The 25947-nt window shown below is 44.2% G+C and overlaps 1 protein-coding gene across 2 annotated transcripts; it reads right to left on the reverse strand.

The window, feature by feature from the left end:
* Positions 1-396: 396 nt before the first annotated feature.
* CALU (calumenin) lies at positions 397-24481 on the reverse strand. Of its 2 annotated transcripts, none has more exons than XM_006261129.4 (7): positions 24411-24481; positions 16229-16465; positions 11031-11224; positions 6629-6795; positions 5580-5640; positions 3794-3993; positions 397-3076 (listed from the first exon to the last, which is right to left on the reverse strand). In XM_006261129.4, exons 2-7 carry the CDS (start codon positions 16447-16449, stop codon positions 2972-2974), a joined length of 948 nt encoding a protein of 315 aa, XP_006261191.2. In that variant the 5' UTR covers positions 16450-16465; positions 24411-24481; the 3' UTR covers positions 397-2971. The 2 variants fall into 2 exon arrangements, with proteins under 2 accessions (XP_006261191.2, XP_006261192.2); XM_006261130.4 differs by lacking the exon at positions 11031-11224 and adding an exon at positions 11294-11487.
* Between the last annotated feature and the right edge of the window lie 1466 nt (positions 24482-25947).

Below are 25947 nucleotides of genomic sequence, written 5' to 3' on the forward strand. Positions count from 1 at the left end.
CCAAGCACCAAATTTTGGCTCAAGAAGGAATTTTACCCCAAGGTCAGACTGGTACAGACTGGGTGGGGGCTGGCCTTCCCCTGTAGGGGTAGGGCTACTCCCCCCTAGTTTAACCTTTGTAGCAGCAGGACATTGGCCACCACAGTCTCCCCACTCTACCTGGTTTGTGTGCTATGCTTTCTAGCTATGGGGCAGGCTCCGTGTACTTTAAATAATAAGTTAGACAAGAATTTGCTTAGGGCAATTTGAATAGAGACAATCCTGCCTCAGGCAGGGGCTGGACCAGATGCCAAGTCCAGAGGTCCCTCCTAACCTCACTTTTCTGTGATTCTACAGCACAGACACTTGTGCTCCTTCCCAGACCCCGAAGCCAAGGGATGACAGTTCAAACCGGAGTGAATGCAAACAGTTTTATTGAGACTGCCATTCAGGTACCATCTGAGGCTGCTCTAAAACTCAGTTTACACTCAAAAAAAAAATAAAAAAAATCCTAGAAGACTAGTATCAATGGGAACAAACACCGCTGGGGTGCGATCTGTTTTTCACCAGCTTTACATTTGCTTGGATAAGATACAGTACAAGTGGGAACACATAATAAGTTGCACAGTCGCAGAGCTCTGAAATGGGCAAAACCTTCCTGCTGCTGCAGCTACAGGTTCAGTTTTGCCTCACCGATGGGAGAAAACTTTAGTGTTCTTCAAAAAACATTTAAAAAAAAAAAAGTGTCTGAACATTAAGCGCAGACGGAAGCTGTGAGAGCCTCCTTTGGACAGCTCGCTCTCAACGTATGGCAGCTGGCTTTGAAGCCCTGGCCCATGTTAAGTAGGGACAGCCATCTAGGTCAGGTCACATGGACGTGTGCGAGAGGAAGAGAAGCCAGGAAACAGCTTATTTTGTTTTGGAAGCAAGGCTCAAATTTTGCCAGATATGAAAGACTCAGGCTGTTATCTACTTAATCCTACAGCCCTGCCTGGCTCCCCTTCCCTGCCCCACTGTCCTTCTCCAGGGCTTTTCCTGGCTGCCCAAAGCCATGAAGTACATCCAAGAGCTGTAAGAGCCACATTTTAGGGGTGAACACCAAAGGCACAGAAACCATACACGTCATATACAACAATGATTATGATGATTGGATTTGCTGTCTCAAGTTATATCAAAAGTGTTATTTTTAGAAAGTTACATAAAATACTAGGAGTATACACAATGTCTCAAGCTTCTCATCTATGAAATGATCAATCCAATCTGAAGGGGGAAAGAAAGTCCATGTTTATTATGGCCCAGGGCCTAGAGGCCTGTAGCATTTGCAGGACACTGCAATGAAGGAAGGGATTTCAGTTTGCAGCTACCCCGTTCACCATGCCCCAGGCAGGACAAGTGCAAGCAACTCACCAACTTGTGCAAACCGGCTCTGAGTAACAGCCGCCAGCACGGGACAGATGAGACTTCACGTGGCGCTCCCCTATGTGGCTGGCTCTAACCGCTGTTCTCCCTGGGCGAGGAACACTGCGCGAGACTACGCCTCAGGATACTATGAAATAAGTGGTTTGATTTCTGAGGCGAAAGAGAATATCCCTGGCGAAGCAAGCAGCACATGGTTAGAAATTCCCAAGGTGATCAGAGGCTGCTGTCTACACGCTGCTTAGGAAGAAGGACACAAGGGGGAGCTTCTCTTTCCAGCTTTTCCTGGAGCCTTGCTGTTTTCTTAGCTTCTTTAAGCACATTTCACCTGGGGATTGCTACCTGGGAAACCCAGCACTGCTTCTCTGGTAAGTAAAGGCACTTCAATGATGCATGATTTGCAGAAGGCGAACAGTTTACACAAGAACTGAAACCCACCTGCCGTCTTTCCCCCCACGCCGCAGGCAGGCACTTTGCTGCTTCCTTATGGGACCAATGCAGAATTGCTTGCTTTTCTTACTGCTTCCCTTAATGCAACATGCAGGGCTCACACATCACATCAGTTCCTTGCTTCATCCAGAGCCACCAAGTGCAGCCACATGGTTGTGACCGTGTTCAGGGAAGCCAGAATTGAGAGAGTAACACAAATAGCATTGATGGTTCCCAGGGGCAGGCAACTCAAACCAAGGATGCTAGCAGCACCTGCAAGACTGCCCTCTCTACCATGTACCTCTAGGTAGGAAGCTTCTCCCACATATTTTATGAGTCAAACTACCTTAGGTTTTAGCAGCTCATTCAGGAGGTCTGTGCTGGTCTATGGAGAAGAGTGAGAATCCCTACTGCCCTGCTGCTGCTACTTTACTGTTTGCAAAGGGTGGTCCAAAGGACAGTCAAGCATCTCCCCAGGTCCTACAGCACATCCAGAGACAAGAGAAGCTAGTGGAAAAGCCTGGCCAAGCACAGCAAGACAGAACGCTGAGTGAACGTCTTGTCTTGAAGTGAGTACCAAGTACTTAGTTGTAAACACACTATGGGCTCCTAGCCAATTTCCGCCACGGCCCTCAGATCAACCAAACTCGTGCCCTTCTCCCCTGTCAAAACTAGCGTCACTCCTCTTTGTTTTTTGGCCTTGTTCTCTGGCTTAACAAAAACAAAACAAAAAAAAAATCCTGTAGCTAAGTACATACAAAGGTCAAGGGGATAGAGGGTTGGTGGGGCAGTGGGCAAGGACCTACCATTGCTCTACAGCTAAACATTTCAGGATATGTATCCTTCATTTCACATGGAACCAGAACAAATACAAAAATAAACAGAGCTCGTTAGACATCAAACAAAGTGTAAGTCTAAAAAAACCCCAAAAAAACAACAACCACCAAGTGTCATCATTAGAGTTGTTTGCAGAATACCAAAGTCCCCATCCCTTTGGGAAAAAGGAAAAAAAAGGACGGGATTGATTTTTTTTTTTTCCACCTCCTAGCCTGAAATAACAGTCTCAGTAGCGAAAACGTTTCTCGTGTCAATCCAGATGCTGTAAAAAATAAATTACTTTGAAGAAATTGGTTTCTCTGTCCAGGCCTCAGAACTCATCGTGCCGTACTAAGGCCTCCCCAAAGTCTGTGGCCTGGCTCCCCACAAATAAGTCGTACTTGTCAACGATCTCCTCTTTGGTGAGTTTGCCATCCTGCAAGAGACAATATACAACCTCAGAGTCACAGTGCTATTTGTTCCCACTGTCCGTCATTTATATGGAGGCACTTCTAGACAGAACTGACAGGTACGGGTCAGACCATAGGACCCAGTAGCACAGTAGATGCCGACAGGGCAGGGCAAACAGGGTTGGCCCCAATTTTTCCACCCTGGTTCTCTCCCTCTGTAGCTTCCAGCAATCAGAGGCTCAGGAAGTTCCGATTCTGAAGCTGCCGCATTAGCGATCCCATTCGATCCTGTGAAAGGGATTGGAGGGATTCCTCCTAAGCCTTTCCTTTTTGGACAGTGCTTCTCAACCAGGATGCTGTGACAAACTGGGGTGCCTTGAAATCCTTTAAAGTGCACTAATATTGCATGGCACCCAGAGGCAATATTAGGTTTGCCAACATGATTAAAAAAAAATAAACCCAAAGATTTCAAATAGAAATCCATGCTGTTGTTGGAAGCATTCTGACCTTTTGTGGTCTTCGAGTTCTCTGCAACAGAAAAGCTTTATTTTTCCCAGTCAAAACAGCAAAAGCTAACAGCTGGCATTCTGAGGGGTGCCTCAAGTCCAAAATGATCGAGAGCCATCCCTCTGTTGCAGGGCTCTACAGCGAGACAGGCTTTCACTCATGCTTACCAGAAAAAACCTAAGCCCATTGGGAAAGATCCATTTGGTGCAGCAGACACCAATAGCAGCCCTTCTCACCTTGTTTTGATCCGACTCGTAAACAAGATGCCGGGCTTCTGCCTCAGCGTGATCATAGTCTGAGGGCAGGATCCAGTCTTTTGTCTCTTCCTTGTCCATCTTCCCATCCCGATTCTTGTCTCGGAACTCCACAAACTGCTCCCGCTCAGTCTTCACCCATTCGGGCTCATCAGCATCACCATCATGGCTGTACATATCCCCTGCAGGAAGACACCAGAAATATTAGCCCTGCCTTGGTGAGGCAAGTTCTTGGATGCTAACAAATTGCAAGGGCATGTCACTCAGCTAAGAGCAGCTGCAAGCTCCTTCCTTACCTTTAAGAAGAAACTGCAGATCCCAGCATCCAACATTAGTTCCGATTAATCAAGCGCTACATACCCTGCAACAAATGCTTTAGAGGACACAGACCCCAAGTAACAGGGCCAGATCTAGGGCATGCAGTGGTGCAGTGACACACCCCCAGTTGATTCCTTCTCTGTCCAAACTTGGAAACCACTGCCTGGAAAAGCCAGCAGCATTCCTATTCAGGAAGCTGAGGGTGTCCACTGACTTCATGCCTCATTATAATCCTCCCGACTCCTGCTGCTCTCTCCAATTCACAGGCGATTATGACACCCACTGTTCAGTTCACCCAATTTTGTTGTGTTAGCTATTCCTGGTAATGTCTGTCTGTCTCCTATTTCACAGCCCTGAAGACTGTTTTTTAACTCAAGATAAAACCTTAACTCGGGTATGGTCATGCTAAAACTTGGATGTAGAGATGACTGACAGTGAAGTATTGGAGGTACTGTCAAGGCATTTAAGACAACTTAAGTTTGTTTTATGAACCCGAGTAAGAGATGTATATTCAGCTGTAATGAATACAGGACTGATGAAAAAAATATCTTGTGACTAATTTTTTTGCCTAGTCTGTTTTTGTAAATTTAATCTAGCAAATCAGTGCACATTGCACTAAATTTATACTTGTTTTGGCTTTAATTTTAAACTGAGTGATGTAGTCCTAAACCCTTAGCATATTAGTAAAGCTTTTAGTTTCTCTTTAAGTGGAGAAAAATGTGTTATGCTAGTGATGTGCGATGATGCACATCTACATGTCCATTTTCAAAATCCTAGATCTGCCCATAACAGGTGACATCACACAACTATGAAACTGCACTCTCTCCTAACATCAGTTAAAGTCCATGTAGCCACCTGGTTTCTTAGGCAGAGTCCAGACAGTGAAGTTTTAAAAACATCCTTTTTAGATATGTTTAGAAGAATGTATGATGTCTTTTTCCCCACTGGACAGAAGTGGGGATACCTTCCCCTGTCTGAAAGTAAGAGTTAGCATGGCAGCTGTGCTGCTATTTAATCCCACCAGGAGAACAAGGATGTCCCGTAATTGGCAGGGCCCATTAGTACATTGAAAAGCTGATACTGTGGATTTACAGCAGAAGTTCCCCTCTTTCTAAGGTTCTGGAACCACACTAGTATACTGCCAGGCAAACTATGGATGTCACTGTGATTACTTGTTTAACATGGAATTTCATGGTGAGAAATGAAGAGCAAAACACTTAGGTTCAGTTCCAATACTGGGGTGGAAAGGATGACACATTATAAAAGCCCCAGATGGTTGGAGAAGAGAGAAAGAGAAAAGCAAAGGGTGCAGCTGCTCTAGGCTGAACTGGCAGTAATATATAGCAGGCTCTAAGAAAGTTTTCACTGGGAATAACCTTTTACCAAGCAAAGAAGTGTATGATGCCTCAGGTGCTCACTTCAAGGAAACTGAACTTAAGGAGCTGCTTACCAATGTACTCTTCCAAGTCAATGAAACCATCTCCATTCTTGTCAATATCTTCCATGGTCTCCTACAGGGGTGGGGAGGAAGGGAAAAAAAAAAAAAAAATGGTTCAGCTGGAGGTTAAAAAGATGCTCCCTCCCACATGGGCTGAGGGGGTTCCTTCCTCAGCATCCTGTAGACTAATCGTTTGGCTAGGAGAAGAAGAGGCAAAGGAAATAATCAGGCCGAAGGTATCAAAAGGCATGACTTATTTCAGAGAATTGGAGAAAGATGGAATGGAAAAAGAACTAAACCAAAGTGCTGTGTGCTAAGGGCCACTTAAAAAAGCTCACTTAGTGATTAGATATGGCTAATTTTAGGCAAGCTGTAGTACAGATAAAGAATAAAAATAGGCACATGAATCTTAGAGTAGCATCTACTAGAAACGATTTTATATTTTACCTTACTAAGTTTCTTGATATTTTATACTCTTGCTTGGCTAAAATAATCAGGTATGCCTTGGAATGTTAGCTCAGGACTGAAGCAAAATGGTTCTGGCTGAACTGCCCAATTTTAAGTGTACTTGGTTTTCTACCTACAGTTCAAAATTAAGTTGTTAGGAAGGTCCTACCCTTAACAGGCTGGCCACCTGTTTGAGGCTTTTTAAAACTTTAGGATATTTTGCTTTCAAGCATCAGTAAGATTGTTATTCATTAACTAGATATGTACTTTCTAAAGTTTTAATGATGTGCTTTGTCTGCACTGTTAAGTCATGTATATCCTTTCTGTATTTCATTGCTGCATTTACTATTATAAATTTAAATCTGTTTGTATTTCATTTTGGCGGGACTGGCTCCTTGAACCTTTCTTGGCACTCAGAATGTGCCAACAGCCCCCAGCCCTTGCAGCATGCATAGCAGTGCTACACCAGGTCCAAGAACAAGTTTGAACTGAAGTGATGCGTGTTCTAGCCATCATCAGTATCAGGCTCTCAAACTGCCTCCGCAACACAGTTGTGTGTGTTACTCAGTGCACACTGTCCTCTCCAATCACCAGCCAGATGCCAGGACCCTCACCTGTACCACTATATCTTTCATGTAATCATATTCTTCTGGATGCAGAAAAGCAGTGAATTCTTCCTTAGTAGCAATCAAGTCTCCATCCTTATCAGCCATTTTGAACCTTCGTTCATCCCTTGTCATCATCTGTTTATAGTTAAACCCATCATCAGGGTCTGGGTCATCTGTGCAGGAACAGAAGAGTTAGAGCCATATCAGATGCCAGATCTCATTCACAGGATAATTGCCCCAACGTTCAAATCTGTGCCATGCTTTTGCTCTCAACTGTTTACACAAGCCTCACAATGCTTGTGCCAAGTGAGCCCGACCTCACAACCCAGAATCAGTGGTCACACTGAACACTTGATCCAAGTCCAAAAACTCCACCTATGTTGCACAAAGCGGAAAAGATGGCAAGCAGCTTCAAACTTTAAACAGGAGGGCAGCATAAACGTGACCTGCTTCTCGACTTACTGGGCCGAGACCTCTTTGATCAAAGGTGGAACAAGGTACTTGAACCCCTGTCGTCTCAATGGGCTCTCTATTCTTTGTAGGGAAGATCAGAGGGTGTGGACTAGATTGTGGCTATTTCTGAATTACAGTACATAACAGCACAATATTCTCCTGCCAACAAGCCATATTCAGTGTTTTGTTTTACTCTATCTGGCTACTCCTGCATCTCCACTTCAGTACTTGAAGTTACGGAGACTCAGTTTCATAGATTTCTAGGGTTGGAAGGGACTTATTAGATCATTGAGTCCGACCCCCTGCTCTGGGCAGGAAAGAGCACTGGGGTTAAGTGACCCCAGCCAGGTGCTTGTCCAACCTCCTCTTGAACACCTTCAAGTTAGGGGAAATCACCATCTCCCTTGGAAGTCTATTCCTTATTTTGACAACCCTCACCATAAAGAATTCCTTCCTGATGTCCCATCTAAATCTACTCTCCTTCAGTTTATGGCCATTGTTTCTAGTAACCCTGAGGGGTGCCCTAGTAAACAGAGTATCCCCTATTGCCTGCTGACCCCCACCACCCCCTCCTCAATGAGTTTGTAGACACCCAATTTAATTCAGCCTCATTAAAATTTAAATGTTGCAGGGGAAGTGATGCTGACAACAGCATATTTTAGTTATCAGTGAACACTTAAGGAGAACAGACAGTACGCTGCATCATTAAAATACGAGCAGCTGGTGTACAGTCCCTTATCAGTTAAGCCACGATCATACCCTGTGGCTAACACATGGATTTCCTTTTCTTTTTTTTTTTTAAAAAGGGCATGACATGCTGCACTGAATAGGTACACTCAAAACATAGTATTTTACTGCCTTGAATGCTTGCATGAGATACAGGATCTGGAAAGCCTCAAGCACTAGATTACTGGACATTTTACTTCCTGAAGCCCAGTCCTTTAGGAGTCATCCTATACTCCTGACAGTGGCCCAAATACATAGAGGGAAGTACAAATGACCCCAGCTTAACTGTACCTATAAAGAGCATTTGAGAGGAAGTATGGGGTGAGGGACAGACAATAACAATGGTATTATCAGGGCTTACAGTAGCTGGAGATGGAACAGAAAGCAGGCCCACCAAATATTAACATGAATACGTATGGAAATCATACCAATAAGAGCAGGTACTGGGTTTTGAAGTCTATACAGGAAGCTAGCGACACTATAATTATAAAGTGAATATACCAGCATTAAAGAACTTGAACATTGGCAAGTATAACAAAAACCTGAAGCTTTAAAGAAGACATCTCTAAACCCTGTATTCAACAGGAGGCTGGGCCTGTTTGCCACTGAATCATAGTGCTCAGTGTAGGCCCATAGAAATATGCTTCGCCTTCAAGGGACATACACTAAAGATGGGATATTTGGAGGCATCTATATTCAGGGCAGTGAGATGACCAGCTCTGTATTAGAGTTTACTACAAGATTCTGGTCACTTAGGGTATAAACAAAGCATTGCCTTTGTGCTGCTGTAAGAAATTTTATGTCCACACCATTTATCATGCTACAAGAACCCAGATTTGTGGCCATGACAAAAGGTGGTAATAGTCACTGCCACTTTATCGTGGCAGGTATCTGTTTGCTTTATGATATGAGAGTCTGGACAGTGTGAAGCTAACCTGCTCTTCAGCCAACCTGGACAGACATTCCTGATCCTGTATGCCCTGGGAGTTCCCATGGAGGATTGAGCCCCTCCAGCCCCAGAAGCACCTGCTCAGCTTTCCTCCTACAGAGATACACCCTGGAGGTTCCCACCTCTGCAAGCAGGGAATAAGTCACCCGTCTTGTAGGATCAACGGGCATTGTGCGTTTCACCCAATGAAGTGGCCTAGGTACATGGGGCCATAGATGCACTGGGGCACAGCTGATATGCTTCATTTGACAACATCTATTTCTACCCCCAGAGAAAACAACAACAACAACAACCACCACCACCTAAAACTGTTTAAATACTGGATACGAAAGTCTACCAATAAGCCAAAAGAGCTACAGCAAAGGAGGATGGTGTCTCAGTGCCCGCAAGGCAGATGCATGTTCTTAATTAGAGAAGGGCATCTGTTCATTTTTTGGCCATGATTCACAAGTTTAAGAGTAATTTCCAGTTCTGTCCATGTCAGCAAGGAAAGAAGAAACTGTGAAATAGTGAACAATCTTCTGGTCTACAAGTGCACTGCAGGAAGTAGTTCCTGATTAACCTCAGTGGGCAGTAAAAAAAAAAAGTTATGCATACATGCATAGCTTTGCTAGGGAGTGGAACACTAAAACAAGAGGAGACTGGAGTATTTTTAAGTGTGCCAAATCATTAACTCTTAGTAAGGAAATGCCAGGGTGTATCATAGAGATGAAAATAAATTAACATAGCAATGTAATTCAACATAACAGTTGCATCAGAGTTTGGCTGGGGCACTTAAAGGTATGCTGCTTATTCCAAGTTAATATTCATGAGCTCTCAAGACCCAGTGCCACATGCATGACAAGTGAAAAAAGTGTTTGGAGTGAATTGCATCATGAGGATAATTTTTCTTGCAGTCCCACACCTGCAGATCTGGTGTCAACTATCATCATCCATCTGCACAGACTTCAAACAGAAGCCATGAGGACCTTTCAAAAGGAGTAGAAGTAGCTTCTCTCTATAGGAAACCCTGCCAAACTTAAAAGATCAGTTACCTTAGGCTTTCCAGCACCAAAAGGAAGTGCTGTGGATCCCAACAGAAGTCTGGGACTTACCCTGTCTAGCAAGTGGTGTAGGACTTGGTTTCCAGCCCTAGGGCAGAGGCTGGCTGTCTTCAGCTTTAAAACATGCTTTATTTTTTCAAAGAAAATAGGCATCTGAAACTACCCAGGAGGACTGAGTGACAGAAACATCTCCCCAGGGGAAATGGCTTTGCCAGAAGATTGTGGCTGTAGTGCCCAATAGTCTCAGGAAGAGCGTGGAAAGCATCATTTGTTACAAGATTCCTATAGCAGTCACACTGCTGAGCAAAGCCTATCCCATTAGCCCATACACGTACACAATGCTAGTAAGAGGCTCCTGCCAGTCACCCTCGACTTCAAACAGCCCCAGAACAGGTTCCCCATATCCAACCCCCATGGCTCCCGAGCCTCTGCAGATTTGTACTACATGATAGCTTCCAAAAGGTGCTGCTGCTGCTAGCTTCCTTCTGCTACTTGGCAAACTGATAAAGAAGTGTCCAAGTGTGTAGGGTCACAGCCAAAAGAGTGGAGGAACTGAAAGACAGGGGTAGATACTAGAAGGGAGAAAGGAGGCAACACACTTTCTGCATGTTTAAAAACTTGGAGATAAAAACTAGAGAAGACAAGCTAATTTCATTAAATCAGGAATGTAGCCGACATTGAAAATACCAAATTACCCACATTTTAAGTAAGCAAGTGCGGCAGGGGCTTGCTACAGCATGTCTGACTTTCTAGTCACACAGATACTGTTGCAGGAACTATAAGCTCCCAGTGCCTTAAAATATTGAAAATGAAACAAAAGAAATGCTAAACAGTCATCCCCACAACCTTGATTTAAAAGCACCAAGATGATTGCTCAGATTGAATTTGGACCGAGATTTAAAGTTGAAAGCATCAATAAAGCAGAGTTAAAGTTGCATCCTCAAACAAGCTTCACCTTTAAGTTTCTTTCCGCTTTCCTCATTTTTTTTCTTGGAATTTCCTTTTACCAACACAAACTGCTGTCAATTGACTTGCATAGGAAGAGAAATTTGGCTAGCGGATGTGCACAGGGTGCTAGCCACACAAACAAATTGAAGAAAGCATCCGGGCAGACTGGGGTCAGCGTTTCCACTGCCTGCTGACTTCCAGGCCAGAGTATGTGCTCTCAGGTCCGTAACACATCTGCTTTATTGATCAGAGCCCACCACATCTGCAGGTTTGACATCTCGCCCCTTACCCAGGTAAGTGCCATATGTCACGTTTCTGTACTCATCCCAGGAGATTAATCCATCTTGATTCATGTCAAACTCCTGCCACTGGCGTTCGACATTGTCATACACGTACTTCTTCTGGGCCTTCTTAATCCAGGCTTTCAGCTCCCCCTCCGTCACAAACCCATCCTTATCCGTGTCTATTTTACCTACAATCATTCTACAAAACAAAACAGCAAATTTCAAGTGCCAGCTCTGCAACACTTTCACTCCAAGAGCAGAAACCTACCTAAGATGTAGCCGTAGGTGGCATTTTTATACTCTTCCCAGGAAATGAGGCCGTCCTCATTGAGGTCGTGCCCCTTCCACTGGCGCTCTACATCCTCGTAAATCCACCGCTTTTGTGCAATTTTAATCCAGTCTTTGAGCTCTTCCACAGTTACAAACCCGTCCTTGTCTTCATCTATTTTACTTACAATCTTTCTGTAGAAAATGCAGAAAAATCCAGCAAAGGTTAAGAGAAAAATAAGGCTCTATTTCTACTCAGCAGAGCTGTGCGTTCTCAGTGGTGATACCCTGCGCCTTTCTGTAGGAGTGAACAAATCAGTTCCGGATCTCAGTTTTGCAAATTGCCAAAAACTGCTGTTCAACCCAACACCACTCTAAACCAATTAGACTAATCATGGTTTTAGATAGGATTATTCCCCCCCTTTCCCCAAATGCAATGCAAAAAATGGAGGCAGCAATGTCACCTTAGTGCATCAGGTTATTGGAACGCTGACTTGTTCACTCCAAGGCTGCCCGGTTTTTGTATTCTTCACAAAATGAGTCTTAAAAATACAACATCCTCCGATAGCTCTCAGAGAAATCCAGCTCTGCATTTTACTATTACTTTAGTTTGCGAATCAAACTTCTACATGTTTAAAAATAAAAGACAGCACTAGTGAAGAAATACAAAAACCACGCTGTGCAACCCCAGCTTGTTTCCATGCTGAAGCCAAGCAAAGGTGTTAAAGATCCTACCAGAACAGAATGATGAAATGCTAGCACACTGATATCACAGATCAGAACATCCAAGCGTGATGCTCACCAATCTACAAAGCAAGAGATTAGAGATGTGTGGTTTATAAAGCACAAATCTGAGACTGTATTTTTTTTTTAAATGGTGGCTACAGAAACCCATGTGAAGGAGCGCAAAGATGTTTATTTCCAGATATTTGCAGATTGATGTTTGTACAGAATTTTGAAAACAAGACTTCCTACAGAAGTACAAGTATGACTAACAAGGTTATTAAGGCAAGGAGAAGAAAAAAAAAAAATAAGAAAGAGACAAGCAGTAAGAAGGAAAGTGACATGTAAGAATCACTGCCAAACACAACTAGAAATAAAGAAAAAATATTCCCGCTCAACTTCATTGGTCATCTTCAGTTTTACTTGTTGCAGCTTCAGAAGATTCAATTTAGGCCAACAATTTCGATTTATTTAGACTCTTAAAAAGTATTTTAAAATTACATTTGCATTAAAACTAGGTATTTCAAACAGAATTAATTTAAGTTTCTGTATATTTCTATATTTAAATGTCACCTCCCACAAGTTTCTCATATAATATTATGTACAATATTGTAACTAAACTCTTATCTTCATTCATGCTGAAAGATTTATGAATCTAGAGGGCCCAACCAGAAAGCACTGCGTTAACTCCCCTTTCTACAAGTGGAACCATCATCACTTGTCTTGCAAACACTTAATGGGCTTGAATGCTGGCATTGCTGTGAAGGACAATGAGATGCTGAAACACCACTGATAACATTTTATAATGGGAACTGACACCTGAGGATTAAAGTCACAAGCAATCGATTTCTCTTCCTCAAAAGATGCAGAACTGAATGAATATTAATCATACAACATCAAATGTTTTACAGATGAAAGAGGATACCCCCAAACAGTAGACTTGCCCCACCTCCATTCTACACATGTAGGGACGCCATCTTCTGGGATGAAGCAACATATCCTCCCCATTACGCATGAATGTTACTTCCATAACCACTTGGCAAGAGGGTGCACTAAGGGCCTGATCCCAACGGAGCCTTCCCAAATACTTTATTAAGCATAAGACTAGCTCTTACAGGCAGAGCTTTCTATCACCAAATCAAGGTAAACTGGTACTTAATGGTAAGTATCACAGCTGTCACGACATTATGCTGCAGTTATTGTGTGTTGTTTGCGGCTGGGTTTGGCGCGCACACTTCTCTCTCCCACTAGCTAATGTTCTGCCTACCAGGAAAGGTAGCAGTCTGCAGGATCTTGTTCACATAACACTCTTTGCCTCATGCTTCAGGTAACTTAGGAAAGTGTTGCCCAATCCAGGACTGCAGTTACATTCAGACCACGCAAAGCAAGACAAACCATTCCAAAGCAGATCTGCTCAGTCTGTAAGAGCATGACAGGCCACAAGTGGCTCTACTCACAGGCTGAACACCACTGCAACTGGGCATGAAAGATAACCCTAAAAGCAGTGGCTCTGTACAGCAGCACAAAGCATTGCTGCAAAAGCTTTGGGACAAGAATCTCTCAATAGCAGAGGCCTGGAAATACTTCCTTTCATTTTAATAGAAGGTGCATTTCATTAGCAATGACCAAGCATGACATTTATGAAAAGCATGAAACCAATTCAGATTCAGGAACTTGAGAGAAGTGCCACTGCAACATAAAACAGGTAGAGTGTCCTAGAAGGGGTGGGTGGAAACAGCCTTTCCGATATCTTCTCAGAAAGGAAACTTCAGGCTGGCCCTCTTTCCACTTCCAGTGTTTTTCAGAAGATAACTTAACAGAGGTGCAACATTAAGAGAAACTGAGGATGAAGCCTGGAGAGTAGCCCTGCAAGGCAGGATTATATGCCCCACTCTGCAGACTCCAACCAGGTTTCTAAGCTGCAACTCCCTTCCTGTACACGCTCATGTTTAGAAGCCTCCTGATGCTTCTCAGTGGGCCGCTGCCTTCATAAAAAAAAAAAAGTACTAGTTTCATTTTAAAGCTGACAGCCCAAAATACACTGTTATATAAGCACTGACAGCAGCCTTCTTTCTGAAGAGATCTTATAGGCTGTCATCTTGGCATCAGCACCGGAAGCCGAGTACCTTGAAACATTACAAAAAGAGTGAGCTGGTACAGTAAAACATACAGGCTTCATTTCCAGCATTTTCTTCCTTCCTAGGCTGCTGTGCAACAGGGAAGCAGCATGTTGATTTGAGCAACCAGTAGCTCCCTCAGCAGCTTTCTAAGCCAGCTTCCTTGAGCTGGGACAAGCACCTGAGATTGGCTTTACACTGGACATCTGTATTAGAAGAGATTTCCTCAATTGATGGGTTAATACCAAGGTGTCCATTTCTAGAAAGCTTTCCTATAAGCATCTGGTACCAGTCAATATCAGGGACAGCATACAAGACTACACAGGCCATTGGTCTCATGCAGTATGATAATCATTAAGTTCCTGTCCTCCAGACTCTTCATGGAACTCTTATCTAGTGCATGAAGCAACAGATAAAAGGTAAATATGCATGAGCAATAGCTAAATGCTTGAAAACTGGCATTTGAAACAAGAAATTTCATAGAACAAGTGATTGGGTTTTAGCTGGCATCAGTGAAAAGAAATGCAATGAGTATTCCCCTGAAGAGGCACTCGGGTAAGCTTATGCTAGAAATTTGGCTTTCCGCAACAAAAAGAAAGGTTTTGCAAAGTCTGCTAGAAAAAAAAAAAGACTGAGCTCTTTTTAAAAAGTAAGCCCTTAAATATTTGCATTCAAGGGTTTCCCACCAAATATCTGCACCCTGAATGTTCCATCTATGCCCTAAGCAAAAGATACACACCGGCACCTTAAAACAGGACAACTGGCTTCAGAGACATTTACGTCAAAAAGCATCTGAGGACAGAGTATTGCATTATCTGTTCTCAGAGCACCCCCAGCCAATCACAATGCAGGAATCGTATCATTTTTTAATATGAATGTGGCTGGTTTCATTTACTTACTGACCCAACAGAAAAGCACAAAGTAAAGAATAAAAAACAAAAGGAAGTTTAGATTGCAGTGCTAGTGCTAATGCCACAAGAGCATTTATTGGTGTTTTAGGACAATGCATCTTGTAGCTGGTGCTACAGGGTTGTTTGTATGGTTTTAGGAATAGGTTAGACAAAGACTTGCAAGGGATAGTTTGGATAGGGAAGATCCTGCCTCCAGGCAGAGGACTTGGTCCCTTCTAGCCCTATGTTTCTATAATTACAATGAATTATAAAACATCAGTTTGATAAAGGACTGTTTTATAAGATAGATGATCTGGCAAAGCAGGAAGGCTGTGTGCAGAGGAACTACAAAAGAAGAGGCCTCACAAAATGACCCTTCTACAAAATCTTTCAGAAGAAATCAGGATTAAGCTTCAAAGTAAAGCTAAATCTAAAAAATGAGTGGTGACAGCTGCAGCTCTTTGATGCTTAGGACACTGCTGTGCCCCAGCTCCTTCTAAAGGCCCTACTCTGATGTTATCTACGCTAATCAGTGAGAAAGAAAGAAAGAAAGAAAACAAAAGTTAATTAAAAAAGGCATTAGTCTCACTAGCTTGTGTCCGGGATACTTTCTTTGTGGAATAGTTAGCGACCTTCAAGCTGAGAAGCAACAGCATAGCCAAAAAAGCCAAGTGATGCCAGACAGTTTTAGTTTCCTTTAAAACCAGAAGCCAAGCTTCATTCAAATGACAGCTTGCCAGAAGCTAGTTACAGGTAATACAATTTAAATGTGCAAATGGCAAGTGACATGTCTGCTGATTTAGATATTGTGCTTGCTGGTAGATTACGAGGCACTCAAATTACAAGGCTAGGCTTGCAATGCTTTAGCTTGATGTAACCAGCAAGAGCCATGCTGCGCAAGACCCTCATCTTCCCAGGCAGCATTTCCATATTCAAGATGCGAAAAGCTGCAGAAAAATGGTGCAACTTCAGTTAGCATTTGTCCTATGGAAGATATTTCAGCTACTGCTGCCTCATGAGCAACATTTTAAAAGATGTAAGTTTAGCACATTTGTACCAAATGGCTTTCTGCTATGCAAGAAACAACATACTCAAGCTCCAGGATTTCATTTTAAAGAACAAGGTCATAGTTTTGGAAGAGGACACAAGAGTAAAAAAATAAGTTCTTGTCCTTAATGAGATCTTTGCTTCACATTGTTTCCTTACCCAAGTCTCTCCTTGCTTTCCTCTGGTGTCAGCTGGTCAAAGGTCTTGGCTTCATCAGCACCAAGGAAAGCATCATGGTCATAGTCAAAATTCTGGGCATCATCATGGACCTTGTCGCTGAGCTGGGGGTCGTGGTGAACCCGGTCCTTCTTCTCAGTGGGTTTGCTTAAGATGCAAACCACACAAAGGAACAGGTACACAAGAAACTGAGGAATACTCATGACGACTCTGATGAACCTTTGGGATATCAAGAGAAGAGCTGGTTAGATTTTTCAGGGAGCCCATCAGTTCTTTCCTAGTTCGACAGTGAAGGGAGGGACCTCGATATATAACCCCGAAATTGGTCTGACCAACCCACCCAAAATAAGCAATCACCACAGCCTACAAGGGGAGCCAATCACACTCCACAGATCTGCCTTCAGTGAGAGAGACTTCCTTAACCTATAAGCAGGCCACCAAACTAGTTTCTCCACGTAGCTTTGAACCTGATTAGCTGTAATTAGTGTGTTTAATTTACCAAATCTACGCAACTGATTTTACTGCATTTCGAGGTGCAAACAGAAGTGTTCTGTGCAAGCACCTTAAGTGAAGCTAGTTTGCAGACTACACACAATACTTTCTGCTCCCACAGTCTTCTGGATTTTCACCACCAAGACCTAGAAGCTACTTAACTGCACCAAAGTTTAGCTTGGGGCTGATCGCCAGAAATGACTCAAACAAATATTGCAATCAGCTCAGAAGGGGTAGGAGTTAGCAGCACTTGGATACTACAGCAATCAGTTGACTATGTGCATAGACTGCAATAAGAAAGACGAGTGCCTCCAGAATTGCGGAAATGCACACTTAACTCTAATGTTCAACTCAGCACAGTACCATGATTCCAGTTTGATTTATTTATTAGGTTTAGCAATAATGTTTAGCTTTTACAGCAACAATAGCCCTGCTTGTCATTGGACCAACAAATCTAATGCAAATGCATTGGAAAGCTAAAGTGACTCTATACTATTTATTTTGAACTCGGGAGGTTAGTTAAATGATCCCCAAAAGCTAAAACTCGCATTTAAATACTCCTCATACAGATCCCTTTTACCCTCCTCCCATCACCCCCACCAAAAAGAGAGACTAAAATGGACTCATGAGCAATAAACCAGTTGAGAATTGCCAGGTAAGATAGTGTCTCCTCTCTCCCACAAACATTTCTTGCCATGGCTTCATTTATTCAGTCAAAACTCCTATTCAGAAGCGCCAATACATGAACTCATCTCTGATATTCAAGTCCTTATTCTTCCATAAACCAGAAAAAATTAAAGCAAAGCCAAATTTACATAGAGTAAAATCCTGAGTAAAATCCTTTTAAAAAAACCTAAGCTCCAATCTATGGAAATTGAAGCGGTGAATAAAGAAGCCATGGCAAGCCACTTTGAGAAGTGAACCAAGAAGGCAAAGTTAAACAATTACTTGAGTCTTCTTGTAATGTCACAGGGTTTCTTTAGTCTAAATGGAGCGTAACCACCTCGCTGTATATTTGTTTAGGAATATGTAGGTTTGCAAAGCAAGGAATAATTAAAAACTTTGTAATACTCAAAGGACTTATTTATACAGTCTATTTGCCATATGAATCATTTGAAGTTGTCGGGATGAAACGCAATGCCACATTCAAAGCAGCAGGTCTCTCAGGCAGCACCATCAAATGAAAGGTTATGATGACAGAAAAGATCATCAGAGGAATACAATTCTGCCATGGTAACTAATATTCACACCCAGAGGATATGAACTGAAGTGAAAACAAAAGGAACAAATCCAACTGACAAACAGCGCTATCCTACACACCTTCCAAGAACCGCAGACCTGGAGCTGCTGGTTTTGGGAAGCCTGCGTTATCCTTGCTCCCACAATTGACAAGCATGCTGCATTTGTAAGTTATGAAGGTATTATTTATTACAAGGCAGACAAGGTTCCTTGGGTGAATTTGATATCTTTTATTAGACCAACCCAAATGGTTGGAGAATAGTTATTAAGCAAGCTTTCGGGTTCAAAAACCCTTCATCAGGCTAAGGAAGCTGCAGTAGTTGGTGTGTGCTCTTCCTGGATGGGATGAATTTATTACAACACATTCCTCATGTGGAACATGGAGTCAGTCTCTGGTTCCTATCCATGAAGAGATGCAGGAAATGTGCAGATAGTCAGAGATAAGCAGCTTCAAGAGACTTCCATATAAAGTCTCTATGTACAGCGTGGACAGGAAGGCAGCAGCTCCAATTTAACCACTTTATGGATGAACAAGAGAACAGTCTGCAAAAAGCTCTCCCGGGTGTACTTACACATCTCCTTGCCACAAGGAAGTTAGCAGGATTCACAATGCGTTAAGGCACACAGAAAGGAGGAAAACATCCTGCTTGGTTTCACAGGAAAAGGACCAGATTTTAAATGCACATGCCTCAAGCCCACAAGTCAAACATTAATGGCTGGATTTGGAGAAGGGCTGAGGTACCAGAAGTGGCATACGTGCAAGACTAAGATCTGCAAAATCCCTGCTAATCCTTTAGGCACCTAGAGTTTTCTGTTACTGCACATGCCCAGGACTGCTCCAATCTAGACACCAAGCAGCTCAGCTCCGCCAGTCTCAGACCTAAACCTGCCTAGATGAGAAAGGAGTCAACCCTGCTCCAAGTTGCTCCTTAATCACCGAGCTATAGCTATGCCAACTTTTGCTCTGTCTTTCTAATCCACAAATCTTGAGCTCAGCAGGAAGAGAGCTCCCAAACTAGCCTCTCGCTTGGTTATTAATTGATAGGACTGTCTTCTGGGATGCAGAAGAATGGGTCCGAGTCCCCTTGGGCTGAGGAGGGCATTAAACCCAGGTGCCCCAAGTCCTTTACAAGTGCTTTAACCTCTAAGCCAAGGGTCAGCAACATTTTTGGGCAGAGTACCAAAAACACATGCACCCTCAACTTGTACAATGTTGGCACCCGAGGGGCAGACAGCGGGGGAGCCGCGAGGGGCCCAATCCTTGTTGTGGCATTGCAGGCCTGGCCCCTACCCCACCATCCGCCTCGGGGGTGCACGTATCAAGTAAAATGCCTCTGCATACCATGCACTGGCACCTGAGCCAGGGATTGCCTACCCCTGCTCTGAGCTGTTATATAAAGAAGGCAGTAACATCTCCTCTGGTAGCCACGTTAAAAAATACAGAGTAAGCCCATCACCTGTACCCAAAGAGACAGTTTAAGCACCTAATTCCAGATAAGGCTTTGGGTCTGTTGATCCCATCTCACAGAGATGTCCAGCTCACTGCTGCAGGAAGAGGAAAGGAATATATCCGAGATCCCCTTGCAGCATTTCCTTCCTCTTCTGCCCCTGCTCAGTGCGCGGCTTGTTGCAAATCCTGCTTGTGCTTGCCTAATGGTCCCAACATATTCTATAAGGAATGCAGGTCCCCGACTCAGGACTGTGGAGGTCAGGTGGCCACATCCCTTTGAGGATCTAGAACAGAGGGATTGGTACTGGAAGGAATCAGCTCTTTATTCTGTAACTGTTCAATGTGGGATTTCTCACATTTCCTCTTGCACATCAAGATGCATTACGTGACTAAACAAGACAATGGTCAAAACCACTACAGCAATTCCTATTTGCTTTAAGTGTCTAATGCCTAATTTGGCTGCTTTGCGTCTGCTATGCAAAGAGAAAGACTGAATCCTTGCATAGCAGACAGATTAAATCTGACTATACTTCACTAACCTGAAGGGAAAACAAGAAGCAGAGGCATTTCTCCACTGTGGCTAAAGAAAAAAGATCAAGCATGACAATGACAGTGGCAGCAATTTCTCTTTTGTGCACTTGTATTTTAAGAAAATAAATAAATCCAAGTTCTAGCCTTCCGCATCCCACCACCTGTCACATCTAGTCATATTTAGATCATAAGCTTATTTAAAACAGGGACTCATGTCAACAGAAGGCTCAGCACAGAGACACTCCAAACCTGACAGGGATTTCTGGGGGTCTACTGTATCGTAACTAAATAGTATGAAGATGACCTCTGATGAAAATTAGTTTAAATATACATGGTTAAATTAATTGCCTGTCCATATGCAAGACAAAGCTTCAGAGTTGTTGGTATGTCAAGGGATTTTTTTTTCAAAGCTGAATGCTGGAGTATTTGGAGAGGAACACTGTCTGGAAAACCTCCAGGAATGTTTGGCGATCTCAGCTGGCTTCTGCAATATAAAAATACATATCACCCGAAAGCTGGAACTTGTTAACTGCATAAGCATTCAGGCATCCATCTCATCTATGCAGAAGCACAGCTTCTCTAGAGAAACTAAACGCCGCTAACACGACTTGCCAGACTCTCATACCATTGCATCTGACTTTTTTTCTTTAAGATTGGAATACTGCGGCAATTGAAGTGTTGCAGCACAGTTTCTGAAATGCTGATATCATTAAGGAGGGTAGCCACCAGCACCATATTAAGCAAAAAGTGCTGCAAAGTCTGAACTGCTTTACAGACATCAATTCAGGCTTCTCAGTAGTTTGTCAATAAGTCGATTTTACAGATGGGGAAGCTAAAGCAAGAGATTAAGGACATCCCCAGTTTGATTTTGCAAGTCCTAGGTTAAGCTGGAAACAGAACTGAAATGCTAGTTCTTGGTACAGTGCTCGAGCCATTACAACAATTATGAAAATCATTTAACACCTATAATGCTTTACATTTCAAATAATTTACAAACATGGGAATTGCCAGAGCAGATGTATCAGAGAAAAGTGCAAATATTTAAATAGTTTAACAACAATCCAAGAAGGCAGTTTTTTCCAAACTCCAAGCAGTTAGAAGTTGGATTAATTCCTGAAGTGCAAGGATCTCTTTTAGAAGTATTTATACTACTTAGCATGACTGTGGATATTTAGACAAGCATCTAATCTTACCACTAAGCTGCTGACTACAGTATTTATGGTTCATGTCATACCACAGCTTAATTAAGCACTGCATTATAGCAGATATTCTTTTTATCAGGTTTATATTGGCTGCTTCTTAATACACTTATATGCCCTCAGCTCTTCTATTATGAGAAAGGTAAATGGGAACACCCAAATTACTTTCTATATGTGGTTTGTTACTTTTATTTTTATATTCAGCCACCCTCTCTTATCCATCTACTCTAAATAAGCTGTCCTACCCTTTCTTACTGTTCCTTCTATAAAAATATATCTATCCTCCTAGTCCATTTTAACCCTTTTCCCTCACCTCTTCTGCTATACCCTTCTGGGAGCACTGTATTCACTTGAAGGGCAACCCCTTTAAGGTCTGTCCATACTACACCTCTGTTTTGCAATTAGTTTGTAACACTTTCCCCGGATCTTTTTACAATGACACAAGCATGATTATTTTGCTGCTCCAGATATGACCAAATCATGTGTGCACCTACTTCCAATGCAGAAGCCATGTTCTTAACTCTTGTTGAATAGTCAGGGCACCGATTCCAATTGCTTTAGCAGTGCCCTGCGGACATGCACTCAGGATGCTTCAAGAAACTAATACATTTTGGTACATCTTAATACAGATGCACTAGGTGCCAGCAGTACCTGCCAAACTCAACATTGGTCATGTTGCAAGAAAGAGGATCCCGGTCACATGGCAAAAAATAACTGTTAAAACAAGTCCTAAAAGATAGGCACATGGCCAACTAGTCTTCTCGTATGATGCACCGTTATATGCCACAGTTTTATCCATGCTGGGTCTGGATCCTAAACATGTTCAGAATCGGAGTTCTGTTAACTGGCTCCTAACCTGTGATTTAAGTCCATGTTCAATTCATAGTAGTTGTTTCCACCCTGGCCAATCACGGACCCAGGATTCAAATAAAATGCTCACTATTAGAAATCTTGTTCTAATTCGGCACGGCAAGGAAAGAACAAGACACATTTTTATTCAGAGTTATTACTAAGGGGGATAAAAGCCAAGGGCTCTGTAACAAACCAATAGCCCTGAGGCTATAATATAGTGTCACCGAATCATGATAATTAAGCCACAAACCGCTAACAGTAAGTATACAATCAACAGCAGTCCAATCCACAAAACCACCTAACAAGTTATGGTGTGGTTCACCACCAAAAAAAGAAGCAATAATTAGTGGCACGTAGTTCAGAAACATCAATTTGTGACAACAGGATTGCATGAGAATGCACCCGCTGAATTCTGACCTTTGTAATTGTGAGTTTTTGCAAATACATTTTGGCAAGATGACACTGGTGACAGGTCACCAACTGACCCACACTTCTGAACTCCTGAAAAATAAAGTTGACATCTGGGAGTCGATCTGATCTTGTCTAGCGCACAAGGCAAATAACACCCTGAAGCTGTACTCAACTTAGTCTTTAATTACACTGATAATGATCCTGATGGCACAGCCACAACAATATTCCCCAGTGCCCCGAGGATCTGCCTTATCACATTAACAAATATAAAAAAATCACACAGCAATTCTGGCTACAAGTCAGGACCGCTGCATACTCAGCTGGCAGCAGAGGACAAGAAATGCTCAATGCTGCTCAAATGACCCTTCCAGTCAATTAAAAGATTTTTGGCTTGGAAATGTCCCCATTTCAAAAGCTCAATGTTATGACAAGGGTCAGTGGGGATGTCTGGGGTCGGCCAGCAGAATTGTGTGGAACAAACCCTCCACAAGAGGCATGGAAATTGTGAGAAGCGTAGAAAACCAGCTGCTACAGCCAACTGCCTGCTTTATACGGATGACAATTTCACAATTCACTTTCCATCTCACGATATAGTTTATACATCAGCTCACGGACCCTTGGGGACATGAAACATCAGTGAAACATCATTTAAAGGAACTTATGAGAGCACTAATCAGCTTCAGTTCTGCCTAGTTTTATTAAGCACCAATACAAGTAACTGGTAAGAAGTTCACTGCGGCAATTCATGCTGCCTGAGAAATAGTCTATTCACCTACACAAAAGAGATGGAGAGCCCAAAAAGCTGCCATCTTTCTCTGTTCAGCTGTAGGGAGCAATAAGAAGTCCTGACTTGTATTGTGCAAGCAGATGGATTTTTCTTCCATGGGCAGACTTCCCCTCAGCATCGCAGGGGACGATTCACAGGTCAACCTCCCACTCTAAATACACCTACTGCAACACACGCATGGTTACAGAGCTCTTGCATCACCAGGGCCAGACACAGGCATGGGCAAACTGGGCAGCCACCCAGGACCCGGACAGAAAGGGGGCCCAAAAGTGGTAATTTCTTTATTATCATCATCATCATTATCTCTGGCGAAGAGGGGCTTGATACTAAAAGTTCACCCAGGGCCGCCAGGAGCCTAGGTACGGAGCGGTACATCACTGTCGGCGTTTGGGCCAGACATCCCGGGAGCAACAGCACGCAAGCACCTGGACGGATGCACTCTTTGTGGGCAAGAGCTGGCTTTTCTCAACCACTGCTCTGAGGCCAAATCTACAAATGACATTTTATTAATAACCAAAGCTCTTGGCAACTTTACGCTTGTGTCGTCAGCCACTCAAATAAGTGCCCTCCACGGCAAGGGAGGGGAGAGTCGACGGCAACATTTGTGCCACGTATAAACACCGATACGAAAATAACTGCTCTTAAAGTATTAAATCTATCAACTCCCCTGTGAAACCCCACGAAATACGAACTTTCCTTTCTACTCAGCAGAACTTTTACTCTCTTTTCTCCGATGCCGGACGAAGGGTGCCTGAAAACTTGCAATGAAATAATTTTTTTTGCAAAGAAAAAACACTCTTGTTGGTCTAATAAAAGATATCACCTCTGCTACAAGTCCCGATTGCTCTTAAACTATGGGTGGATTGCCCCTCCCTGTGCATTTTTTAACATTAAATTAAAACCTGCAGGTTTCATATAAGTATTTAATGGTTCTCAACTGTTTTCGTACCAGGACCCATTTGTAAGACATCAAGGCCCGCCCCGAGCCAGCGCCCCTCACCCCGGTGCTGGAGGCAGGGGAGCCCCGAGCAGCCTGGTCCCCGGCCAGCCCCCCAAAAAGCGGTCTCCGGCCTCACTTATGCTGGAAATTAGCTACCGAGCCGTTAATGACAGACCACTATGTTCTTAATGACACCCATGGCCCGAGCAGGGGATGGGGTGTAGGGGGAGGCCTCCCCATCATAAGCGCACCAAACCCGTTACCTTCCCCGCCGCCGCCTCCAACGCCTCTGCCACCCGACTTCCGCCCCGCCACCGGAAGTAGCACCGCCCCCCGCGCCGCGCCCAATCAGAGGCCGAGCTCTTCTCCGGCGCCGCCACGCAAGGAGCTCTGATTGGCCACGACGCGTTCTGTGTCCCTCCCACCCCGCTCCTGCAGCCCCGCCCGCACCGAACTCGGCGCACGCCGGCCACTCCCCGCTGCCATTGGCTGGAAAGCGCCACGTCCTCAGGCGCGCGCCAGCTGCGGCTCCGCCCCCCCGCACCCTCGGCCGAGGAGTTGGCGTCTCTGCGCTGCGCATGCGCGAAGGGGAGGGGCTAAGATGAGGGATCGAGGGGGAGTGACCGTTAGAAAGGGCGGGAACGCAGGGAGCGTGACCGTTATATCCTGTCACAGCCTCGGCGACCTCATGGCGTCACCCTGATGTCATGCTGCGAGGCATGGCACATTGTCCTGTCGTGCCTTGGGGTCCGTTGATCACGATGGCACGTTGTTGTCTCGTGCTGTTCCCCGTTCAAATCCAGCCCCAAATGCCTGACCCCTCACGCCTATGACTCACAATAAATACCTCGCGTTGGCCATCGCAGAGTCCACGTCCTGTGACGCTGAAATGCCGAATCATGACATCCTGTCAGTAACACCTCACGTTTGAAGCGTGATGTTCATCCCTTCGGCCCCAGCGCTGCACGAACGGCAGGGGCCCGTCCTGGATGGATCCCGCACGGATCAAGCGCCGCTAGAGCGGCCATTGAGGCGCCTCAAGAAGAGAGGACAGTCGCGTTTAGTGCCAAGTGATCGCGTTTTTTTGACCCTTCCGAGCTGACGGACGTTGTCGTAGATTCATAGAGTCATAGATGTAGGGTCCGAAGGGACCTAAGTAGATCATCAGGTCCGACCCCCTGCCATGGGCAGGAGAGAAACCTGGGCTCGAATGACCCCAGCCAAGTAAACGTTGAGCCTCCTCTTAAAGCCCCCAGGGCAGGAGCGAGCACCACTCCCCTTGGAAGTCGGTTCCAGATCTTAGCCGCCCTGACTGTGAAGTAGTGTCTTCTAATGTCCAGCCTGAACCTGCTCCCTAACAACTTACAGCCGTTATTCCTAGTTACTCCAGAGAACAGGACCTCTCCCATTCCCCGCTGGTCCCCCTGGTGAGTTTATAGACGGCCACCAGGTCCCCCTCAGCCTCCTCTTGTGGAGGCTGAACAGGTTCAGGTCCCACAGCCTCTCCTCGTAGGGCCTGCCCTGCTGCCCCTGACCATGCGGGTGGCCTCCTCTGGCCCCTCTCCATGACGTCCACATCCCTCCTGACGTGCGGCGCCCAGAGCTGGACGCCGTACTCCAGCTGTGGTCTGAGCAGCATTGCACGGAGGGGGAGGATCACCTCCTGGGACCTGCTCGAGATGCATCTGTGGATGCATGACAGGGTGCAGTTGGCCTTCCTGACCGCGTCCCCACACTGTCAGCCCATGTTCATTTTGGCATCAATAATGACCCTAAAATCCTTGTCTGCCTCTGCACTGG

This window comes from Alligator mississippiensis, chromosome 4, assembly GCF_030867095.1.
Source record: "Alligator mississippiensis isolate rAllMis1 chromosome 4, rAllMis1, whole genome shotgun sequence".
In the NCBI taxonomy this organism is placed as follows: domain Eukaryota; kingdom Metazoa; phylum Chordata; order Crocodylia; family Alligatoridae; genus Alligator; species Alligator mississippiensis.